General features: G+C 40.2%; 1 protein-coding gene across 2 annotated transcripts; it reads left to right on the forward strand.

Annotated features, from left to right (window-relative positions):
- The first annotated feature begins 1,766 nt into the window (after window positions 1–1,766).
- On the forward strand, window positions 1,767–24,226 carry LOC149842325 (uncharacterized). 2 transcript variants are annotated; one of them, XM_089999064.1, is made up of 4 exons: window positions 1,774–1,965; window positions 2,238–2,547; window positions 4,294–4,352; window positions 22,827–24,226. In XM_089999064.1, exons 2-4 carry the CDS (start codon window positions 2,260–2,262, stop codon window positions 24,043–24,045), a joined length of 1,566 nt encoding a protein of 521 aa, XP_089855190.1. In that variant the 5' UTR covers window positions 1,774–1,965; window positions 2,238–2,259; the 3' UTR covers window positions 24,046–24,226. The 2 variants fall into 2 exon arrangements, with proteins under 2 accessions (XP_089855189.1, XP_089855190.1); XM_089999063.1 differs by having other exon boundaries at window positions 1,767–2,547.
- The last annotated feature ends 1,265 nt before the right edge of the window (window positions 24,227–25,491 follow it).

Here is a 25,491-nt window from a genome sequence, read left to right on the forward strand (position 1 = left end):
GTCCGGGTATGGTTTTTCTTATAGTGGACCCAATTAGACCTGAGTCCAGACCCAATACCATACCCGAAAAAACGGGTGCAAGTCTGGTACCACCTGGGTACGAACCAAACCCGACCCGTTGACACCGTACTCATAGTTGCCACAAACGGGTATGGGTAAGTGAGGGCTTAAAAAAGTTTGGGATAGATTTGTATTTGAAATGCATAGTAATATGGTGCCAAAAAATATCATATGAGTTTCTAATATATATTGATACTGTTTTTAAAAGAATTGGTACTAGTTTCTAAAAAAATTGATACAAAGTATATATTTTTATAAAGATACCTATAAATAGGGCTGGTAATCGAGCCGAACATAAGGTGTTCAGACTCCGCTCATTAAACTTTTTGTATGACTTGAACTTGGCTCGTGTTCACACCAGCCTAACTCAGCTCGTTCCGTCACGAACATCATGTGTTCATACTCGTCTCATGAACAGTTGGATCAACTAAACAAGTCGATTTTATGCTCGGCTCGAATTCAAACTCACAAGATCATAAACAATGTTCAGCTTGTAAGATAGTATGAGCTCGACTATAACTCAAGAGATCATACAGAAATCAAAACAAGCAGCTATTTGATATAAATAAATTGTATAAAAAAAAGAAAATAGATTTTTCTGCCTTATATATAGACAAAATTAAAAAAAGTTATTTATTTATAAAATATTTACTTTCTTTTGAGGTTGACTATAACTCATGTCATTTTCTTTTTTTAAATAAATTATTTTTTACATCAAACCTAATCTATTTTAATCTTTTATAAGATTTTATCAGTAGGTTCATCATAGCATTTTTTGACCAAAAAAACAACATAAAAAAATAATTTAAATTTACAAAATTACCTACCAATATTATAATGAATTACATATAAAAGGCCATAATAAAACATTTCAATATGGTTCTACCTGTAATTAGAAAAAAATTATTTTTTACTTAAAAATGTGATTGTTTTCACATGTCATTCAAATATTTTTAAAAGTATAAAAAATTAAATATTACAAAAATGCCATCACTATTCACCTTTTAATTTTATATAAATAACAAAAATGTCATTTTATTAATTTATCTATATTTTATGACATTTTATATTATGTAATTTATGTCACATTATATACACTAGACTTGGACCAGGTTTTCAGGTTTGGTATTGGGTTCAGACCTAGGCATAATTGGGTCTACTATAAGAGAAACTATACTCGAACCTGACAAGAAGTACATGAACCAGACCCAAACCATACTCGATAAAATAATATATTTATTTTATCATTTTTAGATTAAAAAAATGTGTCTTAATCGAAACTCGGGTCAGGCTCAGGCCTGATCCATGTATTAATCGGACCTTCAGGTCCGGACCTGGGTCTTCCTATTTGTCACCATTCCTGGACCCTATAGGGTTTGATCCGGGTAAACTCGACCCCTTGACACCCCTAAATATGTTGAGTTGGATATGGTTTGTGAAATTTCATGCTAAACCCAGAACCGACCCATGTTCCGGCAAAGATCCGCTATTTTTTAATGTAAAAACGATAAGTTTTTTTTATTTTACCGAGTATGGTTCGGGTTATGTAATCCTTATAAGATCGGGTTATGGTTTTTTAGTAGATCTGACTGAACCAGATCCGAACCCGGTATCAGCATCTCAAATCAGAGGGCTGATTCTACCTGGGTTCGAATCAAACCCGAGCCGTTGACAGCCCTAATTACAAAGCTCTAGAAAACCGGAACGGAAGGAAGCCGTCGGCCCGGCGGAGAAGTGGAGCCCTCAGAACGCCTGTTGTTGCATCGCCTGAAACAACTAGAGGTCTCTCTCTCTCTCTCTCTCTCGCTGAATCTGAGGGTGATGGTTTTATTGAGGGTTGGATGAAACCAGAGCACTCTTAGAGCAGTAGTGAGAGCCCGCAAAAGAGGTTGTAGTTTGTTTGAGGTCAGCCAACTCATCCCTTCCATTTTCTCTCGGAAAGCCGGGAAGGGTCACCATCCGGCGGCGACTCCTTCCTTTTTTTTCTCAAGGAAAACAAAAGTTAGAACTTTTGAAGTTCTGATTTTGGGGTCAGAACAACTTTTTCTTCAAAATCTCCCGAGATTTTTTCTTTGCCGAAAATTTTCCAAGAACGATATTTTTGACTGTGGTTGTGCGTACCGTTCTGCGTTCTACCCTCTGTCATCCTTTGATGGAATCTCTCCTTTGGATTGAAGAAGAATAAAGGCCGAGTGAGCGATGCTTCAGATCCGGCTGAGCAAAGGGCCGTCCGGTGGTTCGGCCCCTTTGGACAGTGGAGGGAGTGGGTCGACGGTGCAGGCATTTCTACCGCCTCCCGAGAGCGGAGTGACGGTGGCCTGCCCCGATCACCTGGTCATTGCCGATCTGCCGGTGGCCAAGAGCCTTGGCAACCCCTTCGCCTCCGCCCTTGTCAATACTGTCGGACGGAGGTCCAGGCGACAACTCGGGGATCGCGTCCATTTCTGCGTCCGCTGCGACTTCCCCATTGCCATCTACGGCCGCCTGGTACAAATCGTAATCTCTCTCTCTCTCTCTCATGCCCAGATCCTTCTCTGATTCTTTATGCTTCTCTCTCTCTTTTTTTTATCAGGATACTTTGTTCTATTGAAATTTAGGGACCATATTTCGTTATCATCTTTAACTTATTCCAGTTCGCCCTACATCTAATTTAGTTTCCTCCATAGAATCTCAAACGACATACTTGTTTTGTGGGGAAAATTTAGGGTGGGCTGGAAGAAAGAAAAGGAAATGCTATTTTGATGTTACTCACCAAAGCATGAAAAGTACTTGCAGTTTGGTAGCGTTCATTTCTTATCCATAAAAAGATAGATGGCTTGGGAACATATTTCACTCTTCTGGATAAATGGGGTGCATCCAAACACCCCATTTAGTTGTTAGACATTGAAAGAAAAGTGTCCAGTTGTGCGTTTAAACCAATCTCATGTAGTCTTAATATATCTGTTGTTGGAAAACTGAATCAAGAAACATGTGGACTGATAAATAAAAGCTATGTTATCTTGACACTTCTAGACGGGCCAACTTGTGAGTGTCTGACACTTGGACACCAACACCGACACTCCTAGACACTTCATTTGTTAACATAGAAGTGTCCAAGAAAAAATGGACACGCGATGTCGCATGTCCAACACTATCGAGTGTCATAGATATGAAGTGTCCTATGTTGGACACTTCATGATAAAGCCTGAGTTGATCAGTGCAGCTCTATAGTCATTTTTTCCTGAATAGGCAACCACTGGTATCAAAAGGTGTGTTAATTGGTTAGCAATATGACTCAAGCAATCAACCTTGCACTTTGGAGAATTTTCTGGTGGAACTGCTGTTGCTGAGAACAAAGAATTCCAGAGTTTGATCTGAGATAATAATGCCAGCAGAAATGGCGGATTGTTGAAGGCTCAATTAATTAACCTATTGGCCTGCTGATTGGTGGAATTGATGAGCCTAGATGAGAGGATCACACTCAACTGTGCACACACAGGAGGAACCTCCGGGGAAATGCGTTGGATGAGATGATTTGTATGTAGACAGGCAAAGTTAATTTTGAATTTGCCTACTTTTCTTAAGCCTATATGTCAGCAAAGGATTCAGTTGCTATTCTAAAGAAATGCATGTTTATAATGAGATCTGTTAACTTTGCTCCTTTTTGCTGAGTAATGAGTAATGAGTAATGACTGCATATTGATTATTGAATCAGCTTAATAATCCAAAATGGTAACAAATCCTCAATTGCTCATAATATCTGAGGTGGATATGTTGTTCTGCAGATAGTCCCTTGAAACTGTCAATTCCAAACCATTTTCAAAATCAAGATTAGAACAAAAGGAACTCACCCTGGGCGTAGTCCATGTGGCACATGTTTAGCCTCTAGATGGTCTGAAGCTGCTGTCACGAAACAGGATGCACTAGGACAGGGTGTGCATTTAAGGCTAGAAACCAAGAGTGAAAACAGCCTATTGTAGGCCTGGAAAATCAGGTCTGCTTTAACAATGCAGGCCTATTTTTATACCAATACTTTGGCTTCACTTTCTGTTCCGTGTCCATATTTCTTGAACTGGTCAATGATACGCCGCAAGATCCCCTAATTATGTTGTATTGGTTGGTCATAGTGCTGCAAACATTCTGGTTCTAGTTCTTGCATTAACACAAACATTTCAAAGTTCCAGTCTTGACTTTATGGATCATGTCTGTGTGTACGTGTTGATATTTTAACATGACAATCTTCTGTTATTGCAGAGCCCCTGTGAGCATGCGTTCTGTTTGGTTTGTGCAAGGAGTGATTCTAGCTGTTATCTGTAAGTCTCTCTCTTTGCTTATCAAAAGCAAGTCAAGATTTGTTAACTTTAATTTTTGTTGTTTTGACTTACATTATTTAAGCTCTATGATGTATCTAACTTTTAGATGAGAAATACATTGTGAAAATTTTGCCTTAGCAGTCATGCTAAATCTTATAAACATCTAGTTTGATAACTACTTTTTTCCATGTATAACATTATGTTATATGGACACTTAGCATACATATCCCGTGTGGACATGACACGACACGACACTTCATGGACATAGTCAAACTAGTTTAACACACAGTCAATGTTGTGTCATTAACTTTATCTACTTTCTTTTATGACCTTGTTTACTTATTTCATATTCACTTCAGTTCTTTTTCTTTTAAATTTTGTCATCAATTACGTTACATTTTCCATTTGAACTTAGTTTCATTATTTGATGTTCCTAATTGTAGTGTTTTAGAATTGTTGTTTTCATACACACACATGTATGTGTGTGGTCATGCCCCTGTGTCTTAATTTTTTAAAATTATCATATTGTGCCAAGCATATCCTCATTGTGTCCCACTCCTGCATCCGTATCCATGTGAAATGATATAAAGTGTCTATGACTCTAATCTATATTTCCACTATGCTACTGGTGTAGGCAAAGATCTAACTAGAGATAAGGGAAGAAAAGGAAAGAAAGGTAGGTTGACTTGGATCTAGGTCTTGGAAACAACATAAGCAGCTCATGGCTCATCTTGGTTGAGCTGGTCCAAAGCTCGTTCAGGGTTCACAAAATGAATTTGGTGAGCCGAGCTACAAACTGTTTGTAAAAGATTATGAAGATGAGTACAATAAGGGGTGCTAAGCTTCTTGGCTCGTGTAGGCTCAATAAAGATATATGATATACATACAAAGTGACTGATGTCATATACAACAATTTTGAGCATGTGGCCTGGAAGGGATGGCTGAGTGTTCAAATCCTCTATTAACAATGTTAAAAAAAAATTAAGTCTTTTTCTACACAAGCCTGAAACATTTTGAGTTCAGGCTTTGCTCAACCGATCATACTCAAGCTCGAGCTTGAACTGGGGTTCTCCCAAAATGAGCTAAGCTACAGGCAAAGCTTGGCTTGTTCAATTTGTTTACTCACCCTACTTGGAGCTTGGATAGAAGCTTATTGGATCTCTTCAAGTTTAAGTTGATTAGACATTACCTTTATTACCTATTGAAGGGGTACCATATGAATTTTAGTTTCTTTTAGGTTTACTTTCAGGCAAAGGTGCCCGTTATTTTTATTAAATAAAAATTTAAACTAATAGGAGCATCCAGTCATGCAGGTTAACATCTATGTCACAGGGACTCGGCATAGAGGCTGCCACACCCGCATCGACGCTACGTGACACATGTTATTTTTGTCTAAAATAGATACATTAAAAAATGAAATTTAAAATTATTTAAAGTTTTGTCCCATATACAAAGCTTTGAAAGTTTGAAACGTTTTGCATTAAATGTTTTGAGCCACGTACATTCTTTTACTATTTTTAAAAAGCATTGTCATAAAAAGTTGAGCCATTATATTCTTTTATACTTTTTATAGAGCTTTGTCATAAATGCATAAATAGAAAAAGTGAAAATTGCATTGGAATGAATTTCTATATTAAATGGGGAGAACCGAGTAGGTCGGATTCTATATTAAATGTACTTTTGTATTAAATGGGGAGAACCGAGTAGGTCAAATTTTTGTATTCAATGTATTAATAAAAAAAAGTGAAAACTGCATTGGAATGAACTTTTGTATTAAATGTATATAAATCCAAATCTGATTAAGTAATACTCAATTAAAATCTGATTAAGCAATACTTCTAAATTTTTTATTGTTTTTGGTGAAAAACAGATTTTTTTATTGGGAGCTTGCTTTATGGATAAGTTTTATATATACATATATTAAAATATTAAAATATATATATATATACCCTCCCGCACCCCCGCACCCAAGTTTTTTTAAAGTGCCGCACCCGCACACACACCTATGTGACATAGGTTAACATCTAAGTTGTTCTCCTCTCCCACCACCTTCCTCTGATCCCACCCCACAACCTATCAATAACTTTTCCCTGCCTTTTGGGTCCTGGACCTGGGTTGATCCCGCTTGCCCTGACCCAAATATCCTCTCCACCCTCACCCTTGCTTGCGTTTCCCCTCCCTCTCTCCTGTCTGGGCCAATAATGTCTTAGTGGGCTCCTCTCCCGCCAGCCCTCGCTTGCTTCTTCCACCTTTGGTTTTGACTTTCGAGCGTCTCCCCCATCCTTCATATCCTCCCCTCCTCCTTGGTTGGCATTGACGCCCCAACATTGCTCCCCCTCTCCTTGGACTCTTCCTCACTACCTTGTTTCTCGTCAACTCTCCTACCAAGCCATCTTCGGACCTCCTCAATTTGCCCTTTGATGTGGTAGCCCAACTGTTGGGTGTAAACCTAACCACCCCCAACTGGAAAATCTCCATCAAGACTTCACCCCTTGCTTTTCTGCTGCATCAAAGGACTCCTCCAGCCTAATGAAGATCAAGAGATTTGCCAGGAGTCATAGACCCATACTCGCATGCACTTCTGATTCATTTGGGCTTTGTAGGTTGGCCAAAAGACCTAGGGCTACTTCTCGGTTTTCACCATGAAGCTCTCTACTTGGAATGGTCGTGGCTTCAAATGCGAGAACAAACAGACATTTGTCAGCAGTTGGATCCACCAACACGCTTTTGATGTGTTTGGGCTCATTGAATCAAAACTGCGGAACATGGATCCATCATTATGCAATCGTATGGTCTTGTAGTTTCCAATTTCTTTCAGCAGTTAGTAGATATGGGGGAATCCTGGTTATGTGGAAACAACCCTGGTCGACAAATACATTATATTGTGGCAAATACTCCCTCTCTCTCCACTTCGAGGTTGCCGTCGAGGATTCATCCATGATCATATCCTTTGTTTATGGGCCATCCATCGCTGCAAGAAGCTTGAGTTTTGGCAGTAACTGCTCCTCGTGGCCTCACTAGTCTGCTTCCCATGGTTAGTGGTTGGAGAGTTCATTTGCATCTTATCGCAAGAGAGCAATATGCCAGCCGCCTTCACCGCCTCTGCTGCTAGTTTCTAGTTTCTGAGATTTCCTTTCCAATGCCTCCTTGGCTGATTTGCTTTTCCGAGGTGAAAGATTCTCTTGGTCCAATAAAAGAGCAGATCTCTGTCTGCATAAGTTTGATCGAACTCTTGTTTGCACACAACTTCTGGTCTCGCCTCAAACATATTTGGATTCATCTCACCAAGGACCATCTCAGATCATGGTGACATTACAATCTCTTGGGGCTCTGGTTTTTGAACTCATCGTCAATTCAAGTTGGAGGAATGGTGGTTGCGTGAATTGGAATTGTGCACAAAAATTGAGAACTTTTGGGTTACACCGTTTGACAGAAACTCAGCCTCATACAAAATTTTACAGAAGTTGCAAATGCTTAGGAGATCTATCAAGGTCTAGTTGCGGGACTGCCAAGTGCCAACTAAACAAATTCGGTCACATATCTATTAGGGAAGACGAGATTTCAAATCTCTCCAAACTGTAGGCAGACTCTACATTGAATCAAGACACCTCGGAACCCTACATCTCCATGCAGATCGAACACCTTGCAGCATTTATCAGACAATGGACAATTCATGATAAAATCCGATGGATGCAGAGATCACATATCACATGGCTTCAGTTGGGGGACTGAAATACCTCATTCCTTCATCAATCCACTTCCAAATGAGCCAGGATCAACCACATCCCATTGATGTGTATAGGAGATCAGATATTAGAGCATGATAATATTCTCCCGACCACCACCACCTATTACGAGACATGGTTTCAGAAGTCCTCTCTAGATGGAGAATCTTTATTTTCCCCGTATCCCAAAAGTTCTTGGAAAATGATATAATTTACAAACACCATTCTGTAACGCCCCAAAATTTCAACTTGCGATTTCGAAAACATTGACGAAAAATCTTTCAAAGATTAAAGTTTTTACCTTTAAATTCGACAACGGAAGCAATTTAGAAAGGAGCACAAGTTACCAAATTCTGGGTACGTTAGCAGTAAAATAATCATTTCTCATGAAACAGCTACTCAAAGGAAGTGAGAAAACAAAATAATAGATTGTTAATAAAATTTGCAGTTTATTACAAAATGAGCATTTTCCACTATTCAATAATCTAAAAAAAAACTCAAAACTCAAAGCCAAGACGCCAACAGAAAGAAGAACAATCTCGAGCCATACTGCATCGCGCCATCGGCCGCATGTGAAGTCCATGAAATGGGTCAGTTTCATCACCTGCCCATGAAATAAGTCAGTTTCATAACAAACTAGTAGGTGTATGAATAGACAATGTAGAATAAAATAAAGCAGGACATTCATGAAATAAGCAATTTATTACATTAAAAGCAACAAGTACAATATGTAATCTATTCTAGCAGATGCAACATATGCAAAGATCTATTGCCTTGACACAGATGTACCAACAACATTTCAAGTAGTACAAATCTCAATTATCTATAACTATTATGAGAAGGATATTCTTTAAGTTCTGATATTAACTGACCTGTGAGTACGCACAGACGCGAAACGTAGAAACAACTGAGACCGATCCGAGGGTTTATTATGTCAAGTGTTTTTCATTAACCCGGATGACTGATTGAGTCCGCTTCTAAGGAGGGATGGTCAGTGACCAAGAGAGTAAATCTCCAAAGGCATTCGTAGCCCATGGATGCATCCAACTTCTGTAGAAGTACCTGGGAGTTACCACCTAGGATAATTTATAGTAATCCCAATTCTCCTAACTCCGATGACTGGGGAAGCTAAGTCTTTTGTCCGTGGGGTGGTTGTTAACAACCTGTCCATCGGAGTTTTTGTACCGTCGATCCTCTCCCTTGATGAACCGTGAAGGTTGAATGAGTACGACGGGGGTTTCTTAACCGCCGCTCCATTCTACATGCTTTGGTTTGTTAGACTCACTCGAGCATCTTGCCTGTGAAGGCAAGTTGTTACCATTTATGTGATCTCAATATTGTGTCATGTGCACGCTTCGAGGTTGCCACAACCTCATCATCCAAACATCGTAACACCGACGTGACGTACTTGTCCAAAAGTACGATCATACCTGACTAAAGGTACGACTGCGATGAGAGGGCAATAATTTAATATCTTGCAATTCCTTTAGTTCATACGTGATATGCATTGCTCCTTGAGCATTTGGCCTGTGGAGGCGAACATCATTATTTTCATTTTTTTTCAACAAAGTGCTCATTGCACACTTCGCGGTACTCAACGACATCTCATACTAATCATAATGTATATACCGTACCTATCTAAAGGTCCGGTTACGATAGCAACTTGTGGGTTTCTCGAAGGATAACCCATCACAGTGTTTCGTATAACGTAAAAGTAGTAATATACTTGGCATGCTCAAACACTATGAAAATAGAAAATCTTAAATAGGTCTTGAGATCATCATGAATCCAATCATTCCTTCCGAGTAGCCGACTCGGGGTACAATTAGTTGCCTCTAGCAACGCATAAATAGATCACAAGCTTTATAAGCAGAATTTTGTTCTCGAGAAGTCAGTCTTGCACGATGAAACACCTCCACTCAAGCTTTTAGTGCTTGTACACAATTTTGCACATTTCCAAAAGGTGCAAGATATGGTACGCGCACCTGCACACCCTACGAGGCTTGCCTGAGGGTGGCAACAAGATTCAACATGTAATAACAAATAAAGCATCTATAGTGCAATTACAACAACGAGCAAGTACAAAAATGCAGTAATAGGAATCACTGTACCCATATAGCAAACATCAAGCATGTAATTTTAGAAGAGTAGGAACGAGGAAACACAAAACATGCAATCACAAGTTATATTGTTCTACATGTAAGCATGTATGAAAAATCAATTATTATATCTCAGAATTCTTATACTTTATTTCATTCATCCAAAATCCTCGTGTGACTTTCCCCTACCTCGGGATGTTGTGTCGCTGCGTGCGCCTACGATTGTAGGTGATACGGGGCTCAGGCCGCGGAGCACGAACGGGACCCGTTGCGTAAATCTGCAAAAGTGTGAAAGCTATTATGCCATAGTTGTAATAAGAACAGAAGGGCAGTGGTAAGGCCTGCCCTGTCGACGAAAAGCATGAGCGGCAGTGGTTGAGACCCCTGTCGTACGAAATCTGATGAGTGGTAGGGACCAAGGCCCCTGCCTGACAGACTTCGAATGGCAGGGGCCTCGGCCCCTGCATGACTGACTTCAATTGGCAGGGTCCTCAACCCCTGCTGATGGACATCGAATGGCAGGGGGGCCCTGCCCACTAGATACAGTGAAGAAGAGAGAGGGGGAGCATGGTAGGGGCCGTTGGCCTCCTGCTAGCCTCCTGACAATGCAGAGAACAGAGGAGGAAGGTGCGACAGGGGCCATCGGTCCCCTGTCGACCTTATGGTAGGCATAGAGGGAGCGGGAGGGCACGAGAGGGGTTGTCGGCCTCCTACCGGCCCTCCGGCAACAGAGGAGATCGAAGGAGGGGGAAAAGGGCAGCAGGGACCACCAGCCACCTGTCGATCCCCTGGCAAGTCACAGAGGAGGGTCAAGGGTGGCAGGGGCCGTCGGCCACCTGCCGACCCTCAAGCAGGCCCCAAAGGAGAACGGGAGGGGCGGCAGGGGCCACCTGCCAGACCCTTCCCGCACACAGAGAGAGGGAGGAAGGCGCAACAGGGGGACTGTCGACCTCCCATCGGCCCTCCGATAACCAACAAGAGAGGGAGGGTGCCGCAGGGGTGACCGGCCCCCTGTCGGCTCTTCGACAACCACAAGAGAGAGAGGGAGACGACGACGGGTCTGTCAGCCACTTGTTGGCCCTCCGACGGACACAGAGGGAGTGGGAGGGCGTGGCAGGGGCCGCCGGCCTCCTGCCGTCCTCCCAGCGAGACAACAGAGGGAGAGGGAGGGCACGACAGGGGCCGTGGGCCTCCTGTCGGCCTCCCGGTGAGCCATTAGAGAGAGAGAGAGAGGAAAGAGGGAGGGTACGACAGGGGCCATCAACCTCCTGCCGGCCTCCCGGCGAGACAACAGAGAGAGGGAGGAGAACCAGATGACGGGGGAAGGAGGAGAAGGGGGAGGCGCGACAGGGGGCCGACGGCCTCCTGTCGGCCTTCCGGCAACCGAAGAAAAAAAAGAGAAGAAGGGAAGGGAAGGGCGTACCTGGGAGGGGATTGGCGGCGTCGGTGCTGTCGCGCACAGGGAACGAGGGAGAGGTGTAGGCGTACTGGTGAGATGGCCAGCCATGGTAGCGTCAGGGGTTGCGAGAAGGGGGCGCTAGCGCGAGGAGAGCGAGGAAGAGGAGGAGAGGAGGAGAGAGGCGCGTCGCTGAGAGCCCACCCTCCCCTCTTGCGATGCTCTTAAAGAGCTCGAGGGGCTGATATTAAGGGAAACCCTCAAGGGTTTCCCTTATCCGATCGAGGGGGGGAAACAACACGGGCGGGGTGCGGCGCACAGGGGAGAGGTTTTTTTTAAAAATCCTCACCTTGCGTCGGGTTTTACAACCCTAACGAGAACGAGCCTGGGTCGGGTCCAGACCTTACCTGGGTCCATTTTTTTTTTACGTGGGTTTTACAATTGTCTATTGAAGAAATTCGTGAAGCGGTTTGGAGTCTCTCTAAGCATAAGGCCTCGGGGGAGGATCGCTTTCCCTTGGATTTCTTCAAATGGTTTTGGCCATCGACCCACCAAGATCTTTTACAACTTTTCAAGGAATTTCATTGTAACAGCCTTTTGCTGCGTGCATTCAACAAATCCTTGCTGGTTTTATTGCCTAAGCATGGGGGAGTTGTTAACATCACTGATTTTAGGCCGATTTGCCTCTTGGGTTCTTATGCAAAATCATATCCAAGGTATTGGCATCTAATCTCAAATTCATCATTCATAAGGTCATGTCTGATTCCCAACATGCATTCATCCTGAGTCGTCGCATCCATGACTGTGTCACACTGGCCAACAAACTCCTTCACAACATGTCTAATCCCAGTCGTCCATACTTTGTCCTAAAGGTGGATTTAAGCAAAGCATTCAACTCCATCTCTTGGACCTTCTTGGAAGAATGTATGTGCAGCATGGGCTTTGGGTCAAGATGGCGTGGATGGATCAAAGAACTTTTGTCTACTGCTTCGATTGTCATACAAGTCAATGGAGAAATTAGTGAATATTTTTCACCGAAAAGGGGGCTTCTGCAAGGATGACCTCTCTCACCTTTGCTCTTCAATCTGGCCGGTGAAGGCTTGGCTGCTTTATTCAAAAAATCCGTCGATTCTGGCTTCACCAAGCCAATCACGATCAATGGAATTGATTTTACCATCTTACAATATGCAGATGGTCTCTTGGTTTTTGGACACGCCTCACCCAACCAGATGGCCTGGATTTCCTTCATTTTAAAAGTGTTTGCATTGGTCTTGGGACTTCACATTAACGAGGCAAAATGCCAACTATTCACTCTTAATGTTGATGCCCAAACTAAGGTTGCTGCATCACTCATTTTCAGCTGTCCGACTGCTTTATTACTCACCTCATACCTTGGTATCCCCATTCACACCAACAAAGTTTGAGCTTCAATGTGGTGACCAGTCTTGGATCGTATTCAGGGGAAATTACATTGATGGTGTGTGAAGTACTTATCACATGCTAGGACAGCTGTCATGATAAAATTAGTCTTCAATTCCATCCCAATCTAGGGTGTTGGCTTCAAGGGAAAAAGAGATCACCAAAGTTCTCATGCAATTCCTTTGGACGGGTGTTGAAGACAAACACGGTCCTTCTCTAATGATGAGGGTTGTGGTTGCCTCCCCTATTCAGCATGGAGGTCTCGGAGTAAGGTCGATCCTGTTAAATTATAATCCATAAGACAATGTATTTTCTAATATATATTTTATATGTATAAAAGAAGATACATATACATATATATTTCATATATATGTACATGTATCCATCTACTTATATATATAAAATATATATTTTTCTCTTGTATTAGTTGTAGGGGTATTTTAGTTATTTTATGCATATTCATGTCGTTGAATATGATTGTAATTCTTCCTTTTAATTTTTGTTATTTTTGTAACTTTTCTTTTTTTATTTTATCTTTTTATGTACTATTGTACACAGTAAAGAATAAGAGCTGTTGGGCTGATTGACTCCCAACGGCTCTAATTAGAGCTGTTGGGAATCAGCCCAATGACTCTTATGAGTTGCTAAGCTTATAAATAAGGGCTCTGAGCCCATTGTAAAGTGGTGTTATATAGAAAGGAGTTTGGTCTCCTTACGGTTATAAAAACATTATTGCACTTCTCTTTTTTGTGGTGTAAAGCATTTAAATACTATTTTATGCTATCATATGTCTTGAAGTATCAAGTTATTTGAAAACTTGATTGCTTGTAAGGATCTTTCACATGGTATCAAAGCAAGGTTATTATTAAAGAAGATCGTGTGCCTCAAAAGGTGTGCACCTACCTTTCTCTTGATTTTCAGCGTAGCGGCTTCTTGCAATATATATCGAGAGAATCATACCACATAAGTAAGTTCTAAAGACTCGCTTGTGGTAAGATCTTCTTCACTCTATATTCCTTTCTTCTCAAAATGAGAGAAGAAGACTCTCACTTCTCTCTTGGGTTCAAACTCAATGGCTCAAATTATCATGTTTGGGCCGGAAATACGGAAGCCCATATCAAGGGTAAAGGGCTTTGGGGATATGTCTAAGGCTCAATACCGGAACTGGAACCAATGATTACTTTGGCAGAAAGAGGAAAAATAAAGATTCTTGAAGGTGAAAAAAAATCAAAGTGCTTGAAGACTATAGTAAGAAACGTGAGGAATGGGAGATGAGAAATTTTAAAATCTTAGCATGGATCTTCTCATCCGTTGAAACAAGAATCAATGCCAACATTATCAAATTCAAAAAAGCCTCTCAAGCATGGCAATATCTTGAAAAAATGTACACTTCAAGAGACTTGTCCCACGAGTACTATCTTCAAAAATTGGTCTTGACCCTCCAAGAGAAGGCGAAATGACTATTAGAGAGTATTTCGCGGAGTTGTCCTGTATTTGGGATGAGCTTGCCATGCTTGAGCCCAAATAGAGTGGTAAAGCCATTGAGCTTAGGCATAAACAATTAGAAGATGATCGTTTTTTCAACTTTCTAAATGGGCTTAGACCCGAATTTGAACAAATACGATCATCTCTTTTATCCGCCTTTACTTCCCCTTCTCTTGAAGGTGTAATTACTAAATTAAGTGGGGAAGAGACTCGTATGAGTATAAGCAAGAATAACCCAAGTATTCTTGCAACACTTTCCAACCAAGAAGAAGGTGAAGGTGTTAATGCCGTTTCAAGACCGGGAAACAATGTGTGAACCTACAAATCTCCCCACTTCAAAAATCAAAATCAAGGAGCAAGGAAAAATAGTGGGCAAGGCGGAAAAAGAGATTATAGCAAAATTGTGTGCCACTTTTGTAAGGAACCAGGACACATCAAACCGGTTTCTCCAAAATAGAAGAAGTTGCTAGCGATGACTACCATATCCCAACCCCAAAAGGAAGAAAGTTCATCTTCTTCCAATGGAGCTTTCTCTTTGCATCAAATTGTGGAAGCACTTCAACCTTTTCTCAAGGGGGCAATTTTCGGAGCCGCCATGACAACTTTCTCTCCTCTTGGTAAGACTTATTGGCTCTTAGATTCGGGTGCCTCATTTCATATGTCTTCAAGTATTTGCTCCTTTTTCGAATATTCAAAAAATTCCTCTCCATCTTTTGTTTCAATCGCGGATGAAACTTTTCTTGAAATCAAAAGAATTGAAAAGTTTGAAAAACAAGTTTTTTTTATCCCCAATATTAGATTTATACCAAAATTAAACTTAAATTTGCTTTCGGTCTCTCAACTCTGGGATCATGGATGTGATCTATGTCACATGGGTGCGGGTGCGGGTGTGGTGCGACACGGGTGCAACACAATTTTAAAATTTTTGGACACGGGGACTCGGCTATATATATATTATTTATTTATTTAAAAAAAAGTGCATGACTGTGCATGCAGCACAGTCTGTGCACAGCACAGTCACTGTGACTGTGCACAATCACTGAGATTGTGCATTGTGTACTGTGCACAACAGTCTCTTTATATATATATTTAAAAATATATATATAAAAATATATATATAAAAATATCTTTTTTTAGTTTTTTCACCCTAAAATAGACGAATATATACTCGATCAACATTGACCGAATCCAAAACAAGGACAAACTCAACCTCGATTCGTTGACCAAGTCCGACTCATCGTTGACCGAGTCCGACTCATCGTTGACCGAGTTCGGGTCGTGTCCTAAGCCTCACCAGTGTTTGCACCCGTGTCGAGGCATGTTGACTCGGGTGCGGCGCCTCCCTAGCGGAGTCCGTGTGACATAGGATGTGATATAAAATTCTCATTTGATAAATGTTGGATACAGGATCGCCGGTTCGGGAGGTTGATTGGGAAAGGCTCTAGGAAGGGAGATCTATACTATGTCGACTTCCTTCAAATTTCAAAAAACCCTTTTTGTAATGTTGTCCAACATTATTAATTTATGGCATAAAAGGCTTGGACATCCCAATATTATTAAAATTTTCTATTTACCTTTTGTTAAACATCTTTGTAAAAGTGATTTCACTTGTAATGATTGTACTCTTAGAAAGATGAGAAGTTTATCTTTTAATCAAAGATCTATGTTTACAACAAGACCATTTGAAATTGTCCATTCGGACGTATGGGGACCGACACCTGTTTTATCAAAAGGAGGGTTTTCGTGTTATGTGATTTTTGTTGACGATTACACTAGATATTGTTGGATATTTTTTCTTAAGCACAAACATGAGGTTTTTACGACATTCAAAACATATCATATGATGATAAAAAACCAATTTAATGGTGATTTGAAAATTCTTAGAACTGACTCTGGAGGAGAATACCTATCAAATGAATTCAAAAGATATCTTGAGAGTTATGATATTCTCCATAAAAATTCTTGTTCGAAAACACCTCAACAAAATGGATTAGCCGAAACAAAACATAGACATATTATTGAAACTACTCCAACACTTCTCATTTCGCAAAACATACCAATTTTTTTTGGGCCGAGGCAGCTCTCACATCTGTCTATCTCATAAATCGGCTTTCATCCAAAAATTTAAACAAAATTTTGCCTTTTGAAATGTTGTATACAAAAGAACCCGATTATAATAGGTTAAGATTTTTTGGATGCAAATGTTTTGTTCTTACGGACAAGAATGACAAGCTTTCACCAAAAGCTATCACATGTGCTTTTCTTGGTTACTCCGAAACTCAAAAGGGATTTCGATGTTACGATATTAAAAACTATAAATTATGTGTCCAGAAATATGAGTTTTCTAGAAAATGTTGGTGGTTTTGAAAGATGTGAACCTCATGAAGAAAATATGGATTATTCTTTTTTATTTGAGTTATTATCTATAAATGATGATGCTAGTGATGATGAGTTCCCATGTAATGACTCTAGTGATAATGATGTTGAGGAAAATAACTCTTTATTACACCCACCTACCTATCAACATATTCATGAAGGAACATTTAGAGATCCTATCACATATTTTCATAGAGATAAAAATAGTTTTAAAAGTGCAATAGAAAAACGTAACGAATCCAGTAGAACCCAAACATAGAGCTTGCCTTAGTGCCATTCACTCATATGTAGAACCCAAAAACTTTGAAGAAGCCAAAAAAAATATTGAATGATTAGAAGCTATGGATAATGAACTTAGAGCTCTCAAAAAAGCAAAGACCTGGGAATTTCAAGATCTTCCTAAGGGTAAGAAAACCATAGGATGTAGATGCGTGTTTAAGGTCAAAACCAAGAGCGATGGATCTCTTGAAAGATATAAAGCTCGTCTAGTAGCCAAATGATATAGTCAAGAATATAGGATTGACTATGAAAAAACATTTGCCCCTGTTGCACGAATGGGTACTATCAGATGCCTTATTACCATCGCTTTTATTAAAAAATGGAACATCTATCAAATGGATATTAAAAACGCCTTTTTAAATGACAGTCTTAATGAAGAAGTATATATTGGATGCTCCTCCAGGAATAGAGACTCTTAAAGGAAAAATACTTCGTCCCCAAAAAGCACTTTATGGACTAAAACAAGCCTCCAAGGCTTGGTATGACAGATTTAAATATTTAATGTTGAAAAATGGTTTCTCCTCATGTTTTACTGACACCGCTTTATTTGTCAGAAAATCCAACGCAGGAATAATAATATTACTTCTATATGTTGATGATATGCTAATAATTGGAAGCGACTCTAAATGAATTAAGAGCATAAAATCTATCTTAAAAGATAAATTTGAAATGTCTGGCTTAGGATTTCTGACCTACTTTATGGGAATTGAAGTTGCATATTCACATAGAGGTTATTTTTTATCTCAAACTAAACTTGCTTCTGAGATTCTTGTCAGGTCAGGTATTACAGATGATAAAATTTGTGAAACTCCTGCTATAGTAGAAACCAAAATGAAAATTGATGATGAAATTTTTCTCAAAGACCCCACTCCCTACAGACAACTTGTAGGCTCCTTGATGTATCTGAGTATTACTAAACCAAATATTTCACATGCAATTCATACTGCAAGCCAATTTCAACATGCACCAACATCCGTTCATATGAGTGCAATTCTGCGGACCATCAGATACATAAAGGGATCGTTGAATAAGGGAGTATTCTTATCATTTTTCTTTTAATTAAATTTAATAACTTATACTGGCTCTGATTGGAGAGGTGATCCAAATAACCGTCACTCCACTACTAGTTTTTGTGTGTTTTTAGGAGACTCATTAATCTCATGGAGATGTAAGAAACAAAAAAGGTATCGTTATTTTCTACCGAAGCTAAATACCGAGCCATGACAACTACTAATATGAAGATTGTATGAATTCATCAGCTACTAGAAGATATGAGGATTAATGTAGAAGGGCCACTAAGCTATGTTGTGATAGCAAGAGTGCAATTTATATTGCAAAAAACTACACATTTTATGAGCGAACCAAACACACCGAGATGGACTGCCACTGTGTCCGAGAAACATATCTGAAAGGAGTCATAGATCTTCCATATGTAACTTTAGAATATCAGCTGACATATTTCTTCACCAAATCGTTGTGCTCTGTGCGATTCAACTTCCTTCTTGGCAAACTTTCGGTAATTATGCCCTAAGTGTTAAATTGTAATCCATAAGACAATGCATTTTCTAATATCTATTTTATATGTATAAAAGAAGATACATATACATATATATTTCATATATATGTACATGTATCCATCTACTTATATATATAAAATATATATTTCTTTCTTGTATTAGCTATAGGGGTATTTTAGTCATTTTATGCATGTTCATGTCGTTGAATATGATTGTAATTCTTCCTTTTAATTTTTCTTATTTTTGTAACTTTTCTTTTTTTCTTTATCTTTTTTATGTACTATTTCTGTAAACAGTCAATAGCTGACTGTTGTACACAGTAAAGAATAAGAACTGTTGGGCTGACTCCCAATGGCTCTAATTAGACTGTTGGGAATCAGCCCAACGACTCTTATGAGTTGCTAAGCTTATAAATAAGGGCTGTGAGCCCATTGTAAAGTGGTGTTATATAAAAAGGAGTTTTTGTGGTGTAAAACATTTAAATACTACTTTATGCTATCATATGTCTTGAAGTATTTGAAGTATCAAGTTATTTGAAAACTTGATACTTCACAAGGATCTTTCACATATCCATCATAACAACACAACCCTTATGTGATGGTGTGTGTGTGTGTGTGGGGGGGGGGGGGGCGGGAATTGGGTGATTAACTTTTATTGATTCACACTAAAAGAAATAAAGAGAGGTGGGAGAAAAAGATAAAACACAACACCAAATGTATAGGGGTTCGGCCAACCTCGACCTATGTCTTCTTAGCCACATACTCAATCCACTAAAACTACTATCTTAACGGTACTAGTAACCAATATAACACTTTCACACCCCATGTGAAATAAAAACGTTAGCTTTTCTAGCTCAACCATAGAGCTAGATTGATACAAATCACTCTTCTCACAATATAAGATTACAATGCAATGATAAACAAGAGTGAGTGAAACCCAAAACAAAATACCTAAAATATTTTCAACACAAGAAGAGAATATCGAAGTAGTTCATTGTTGGAGAGTGTTGAAGCCTTTGAAAGCTTGAATCTTTGATGTATTTCAGATTGACGTGATTTTTCCCCATTAATGCAGTTCACCGTCATCAATTTATTGTTGAGGATGAGAAATAGCCATTGGATAGAAGTGGAGACGTAAAACACTTTTTTGCAACGGCTAGAAATCTGTTAAATTCTGCCCGTTACAGTCTGGAGTCGACTCTTCTTCCTTGAGAGTCGACTCTTCTTCCGACTCTTCCTTTATAAGGGTCAACTCTTCTTATTTGAGAGTTGACTCTTGCTTTAAAGGGGTCGACTCTAATTTCTTGAGAGTCGAGTCTTGCTTCATAGGAGTTGACTCTTGGTTGCACAGTCATAATGTTTACATTCTGTTCTTCGAGAGTCGACTCCTGTTCTATAGGGGTCGCCTCATGCTAACATGAGACTTTTCAAGGGTTGACTCTTCAGCATTATGAACATGTATTTTTGCCAAATTTACTCCAAACCTTTTCTAGATTTCTCCATCGATTATAAGTAACCTTTTAACACATTTGGGGCATTTTTAACTTTATAAACAATACGAATAAGATCAAATCCCTGCACACTTAATTTTCAAATATTATCCCTTGGAGGGTTTTGCAATCATCAAAATCAATCTAGGAGCTCAACGATGGCTGTGGCTCAAGGCTCAAATTGTAAGGTGAAGGGCCTGATGGTGCCAAAATATCAGCTACATGGTTGCCCATGCATCTGGAATCTGTCCCATCACTGGTCTGGTTCACCTTCATGGGCCGAGTGGTCTAAATTCTGGTAGAATTTTAGGGAGTGCATTGCCATCGACCAAACCAAGCCGGACCGTGTATTGTGGACTTGCTATTGAAAGTTCATCACTTTCTTTGCATACTTTTCTCTTTCCACGTCAGGTATAGAGTTACTCCCTCCCAAATGTATTTGGGCTCCTGGTACATCACCCAGATCAAGATTTTTTGCGTGGATCCTACTCTATGACAGAGCACTTGCACAAATAATCTAAAGAAATAGAGGATACAAATGCCTAGCATGTGCCATCTTTGTGGCCATAGCGAGGAGTCCGGTTTCCGTTTATCTTGGGAGTGCTCTTCCAACATATTTTCAAGTCGGTTTGAGCCTTCATCACAATTAAAGTACGTCAGAAATCATGTAGGGATCTTCTTTTGGGCCCACAATTCCCCTCAAATAGGAAGAAATGGTGTTACATTTGGAGGTGTTGGATCATAACGGTTCACTTGGAAAGAACGAAAGTCTCGTGTCTTTACTGATGTAGGTCATCACTATTAGCATTTATGCAATCAGATTTTGTCAGAAATTTGTCTCCTGGCCAGTTTTAAGTGGGGCGCTCACCATCTTGACTGGCTTCAATGTCTGTTCCGTTGTAACATGCATCCTTTTCATTCCTTCAGTGTTGACTCCTCGTTGAACACTCTACCTCTAAAAAAACATCTAAGCTAGGATTTTGGGAGTTCCCATGTGAATCAATTTCTGAATTCTAGCTTTACTAACAGTATCTTACCATGTGTGATGCTGATTTCTAATTCTCTTTTTGTCTAGCCCAGCTTGCTAAAAAAAAAGTATCCTTGTTAAAGATGTTCCCTTTAGACGGTCATGTCCAATACATGTTTGCCTTGATTCTAGAAAACTTCTTGATTCACTTATTCAATGCTTTCGATTAACTTCTCGCTTCCCGCTCCATGTGTACTTATAAATTCCTCTTTTGTCGCTTCCCTTTCCCCCATTGCTTCAATTATGCTTTCCATTTCGGCAACTTTAGTTTCAATAATGCTTTGATGAAACTTGTTGAACATAAAAAAGAAAACTAATTGATTAGACAGCCTTGCCAATTGCAAGCTTTGGTAGGTTATTATCAAAAAGACCACTCATTCAAGAGTGACATAATGCCAGATGTGCAAAAAAGCTTTCTGCAAGAGAGGAAAAGAGGACATGGTGGGATTCTTGTAGTACATGTATAGTTAAGTATATTACTCTTGTTGCTGGAAACAAAAAAAAACTAGTTCAATGGTTTATTGGCTACTTTTATTATGATATATTTCCTGTATCAGGGGTAAAATACCCAACCTAATCTTCCTTAATATAATGAAATAGGATGTCCCTAATGATCATTATTCAGAATCCTTTGATCTTCCTCGTCCTTTTTCTTTCTTCTACATCAAAACATTGAAGTCTCACTTGTAAAATTTAAGTCTGGTATCAAAATAGGATAGCCATTGCGGTAACCATCGTTCTTGATTAATTCGGACTGCTGCTTCCAGAAGGGGTTGTCTCAAATAGGAATGATTTGGGGGTAATTTACAAATTATATGTTTTTTTTTGTCAAACTAAAGCTGTCATCATTGGACTCCCCTTTCAATGTAATGTTTACCTTAGGACGAAGTGCACTAAGGCTTGAAATTTCAAGTACAATAAGAAATGTCCTTTTATTGTAGGTGAACTATTGGATGATAAGCGTTTTTTTTAATATTATAAGATTATACATGCTTTCTAGCAATAATAGCTTAACTATTGTACAGAACACTATATATCCATGCATATGAAATTTTGGCTTCTCCTGAAAAGGTTTTGTTGATGGCAGAAGGCAGATCTCTCAATTCACACTTATTCAACCAGCGGGAAAAGTAAATGCAAGTTGCAATGCATCTTGTTTAGTTCACCAAATGGCTGTCATTGGGTCAAGGGCATAGCTTTAATTTACATTGAATAGCTAGCTACTTAGTATTAACCTTTTTTGGGTTTTTTTACATCATCTATTGTAAGAAAGCGTTTGATGGTTTCTGATAAGTTGCATTCTTTTAACCATCCCAATGCTCAATCTGTGCAGAAATCCACTTCCCTGCTGCAACTGATCCTTTACACAGTTACAGTCCTGTATTTTTTCTTCTTTTCCATCAATCATGTGCCATCTTTTGCTGTTTATTGTAACAAACATGCTTCTCATGCCTACGACGCGCTGATCACTTGGTCCAGTATGTTCATATGCCATGCGAAGCTCAGTGGAGTATCACTTAGTTGAGTGCTGATATATATTTAAAAGCTAAAATATTTCTAAATTGTGTTCAAAACTTTGGGAATACTTGCTGAATGTTGGTTACAGAGTACAGACCATTAAAATGCTGGAGGGTTACATTTTCCTGAAAATTGTGTTGGCAGTTGTGATGAGCGAATCCATAAGATCCAGACCATCAAAATGCTGGAGGGAATATTTATCTGTGCAGCACCACACTGTCTCAAATCCTTCCTGAAACGTTCCCTTTTCGAAGCACATATTTGTGAAACTCATGCTGACCTGCTTCAGCTCAATGCTGATAAAGATGAACCCGCCAATGACAATGACAGTCTCATGGCCACTTCTCGACCCTCTTCCTCCTCTTCTGACCTCCACCCTAAGCCCTCCATCCTTCCAGAGCCTTCTACCTCCCGCCCACAGTCAAGGCCTGGTGCCCTACCCAGCCACAATCCAGCTGCAGTCCCTGCTGAGCATGAAGATAAGTTGCGTTGGCTCCAGTCAAAAGAACAGCTGCCACCACCACCAGCAAAGCAGCCTCTGCAGCTGAAGCCACAGTTGTTTCCTTATGGCCGCCACCCAGATCAGCAGACAGACAGTACACAACAGAGCTTTGATTGGCTGCCTCCACCACCATCTCTTAACCGTTTCCAACAGCAGCAACACAATTTTGACTTACCCGGGGCACAACCTCGCCGGGATTCTGACCCATTTCCAGAAAAGCAACCAGAATCTTCGTCCTTCCCAGATTACATGCCTTCTCAGGGTCAATTTCCTCCTGCTTTTCCACCTTCATATGGATATCCTCCGATGCCTGTGGCACCCGATGGTGGTCAGCCCTTTTACTATGATGCAACACGGACAGACCTGCTATCATCCGAGAGAGTTCCTGAACAACAAGGTTCTCTGTTGGGATTCCCTTCCATCCAGTCTCAAGGCATGTTCAGTTTTCATGAGAACAGTTATTCACGCCGATGGAACATGGGTGTTGTTTCGGGCCAGAGTACACCCTATGAGGCTCTGCCAGGGAGTCAGGGAGCACAAGGGAGCTACATGACGAATCAAACCTCAGATTTTGCGGGGTCAGTAGTACCGTTCTTTCAAGGGGATAGTGGCCGCATTATGGGAGGTTTTGCTGCTGGTAAAGGGTCAGAGCAAGGTGGTAGTGCTGGTAATGTTGGAGGCACAGATTACCAGGATGGAAAGGGAGTGTTGGCACCGTTGCCTCCACCACCACCATTGCCACTGCCACCTCCACATCTTAAACGGGGTAAGTTCATGGGGCCGCCTCCACCTGATGGAGGTCGAGATGGATACGGTTGGCAGCAAAATGAGAACCGTCGTTTCAGTGGGAGCCAAGATTAGTTTCTTTCAATCATTTTTCAGTTCTGTAATAATGCAAAAATTCTCTAGTTGAATATCAGACTTTTTGTCATGGTGTTTTTCTTTATGCCATTGATGACTTTTAAAAATATTAAAAATAGTTAAACCGAACCGGCCCCCCTTTAGAATAAATTTTGGGCTGATGATTTGCCACGATTCTGACAACATTGGTGTGACCTGTTCAAGGTTGTTAAATGCGATGAGGCGCTCGCTTCGCCTCTGAGGCGTACGCCTCTCACAACGTGAGACTCTCAAGCAAGGTTGTAAATGCGATGAGGTGAAGCGAGGCGTTGAGCCTGCGCTTCGCCTGAGGCGTACGCCTCTCACAACACTGGAGCTGTTTGAACCCATTTGCATCAACCCAAACCTTAGACCAACCGAGATTAACCCTAAATAAAATGAGCCCTGGATTGTTTCTACCAGAAAAGCAACTATAGCTCCAAATGCAGTTTAGATTAATTTGCATCTGATTGCATCCAAAAGCAACTACGACTGGATTTTTTTCTCATACCCATGAGAACTTAGTTGTCATCGACCCAAGATTGTTTTATACTGGACTCATCTAACCATGCCATGTTACTGTGCATAGATCCATTTGTGATGTTCTTATGCCAGTCATCAAGGAGGTAAATCCTTGTACTCCTGCTGAATAATTATGTGAATCATATTTCATCTTGGCCAGATTCTGCTGACTCATACACAGTGGATCTGCATCAACGATGGTTAAGAAAAATAGAACGGAATTGAAAGAGAAACGAGTAGAAAATTAAGACTTGAGGGTGAGTCCTTTTCCTGCCCGAGGAGGAGAATGCAAATCAAGAGCAAGATGTGACTCAAGCTCATTGGATCCTTTCAGGCTTGTTTTTGTTATTTGAATATTTATTTGGGCTTTGGATTTTATTTAAATATTAGAACTACATTAGATTCATATTTAGAATCAAGGTTTTCAAAGTCTCTCTTTCACGTTTGGAAGTGAGAAAATTTCTCATAGGAAAAAAAAAGTTTGCTTATGAGAAGTTTTGATATGATAAATTTTCTAAATGAAAAAATTTCACTTGTGTAGCATGAGAAAAATAAAATGAAAAATGAAAAATGAAAATTCAATCTCTAGATAGAAGGAGAAGAATTTGCAGAGGGAGAGATTGGGGGTACCTCAGAGGAGTGGTCGGAGTGCTTGATTTGGTAGGTCTGCAAGCCATGGAAGATATTGAAGATCTCTCGGGGTTTGACATATCCCAGGAGGCCGGTGATGAAGAGCTAGGGTCCTGAGCTCGTCAGGGTGGCCCTGCACAGGAGGCAGAGAAGGCAGGTAGGCCAAGTGAACGATGACTGCTGCTGCCTGTGGTGGTGGTGGTAGTGCTGCTGCTGCTGGTCGTGGTGGTGGCTGGTGGAGGTGTTGGTGCTGAGGAAGGTAGTGAAGGTGGTGTT

Source organism: Nuphar pumila, chromosome 3 (genome assembly GCF_984573655.1).
Source record: "Nuphar pumila chromosome 3, dmNupPumi1.hap1.1, whole genome shotgun sequence".
NCBI lineage: Eukaryota > Viridiplantae > Streptophyta > Magnoliopsida > Nymphaeales > Nymphaeaceae > Nuphar > Nuphar pumila.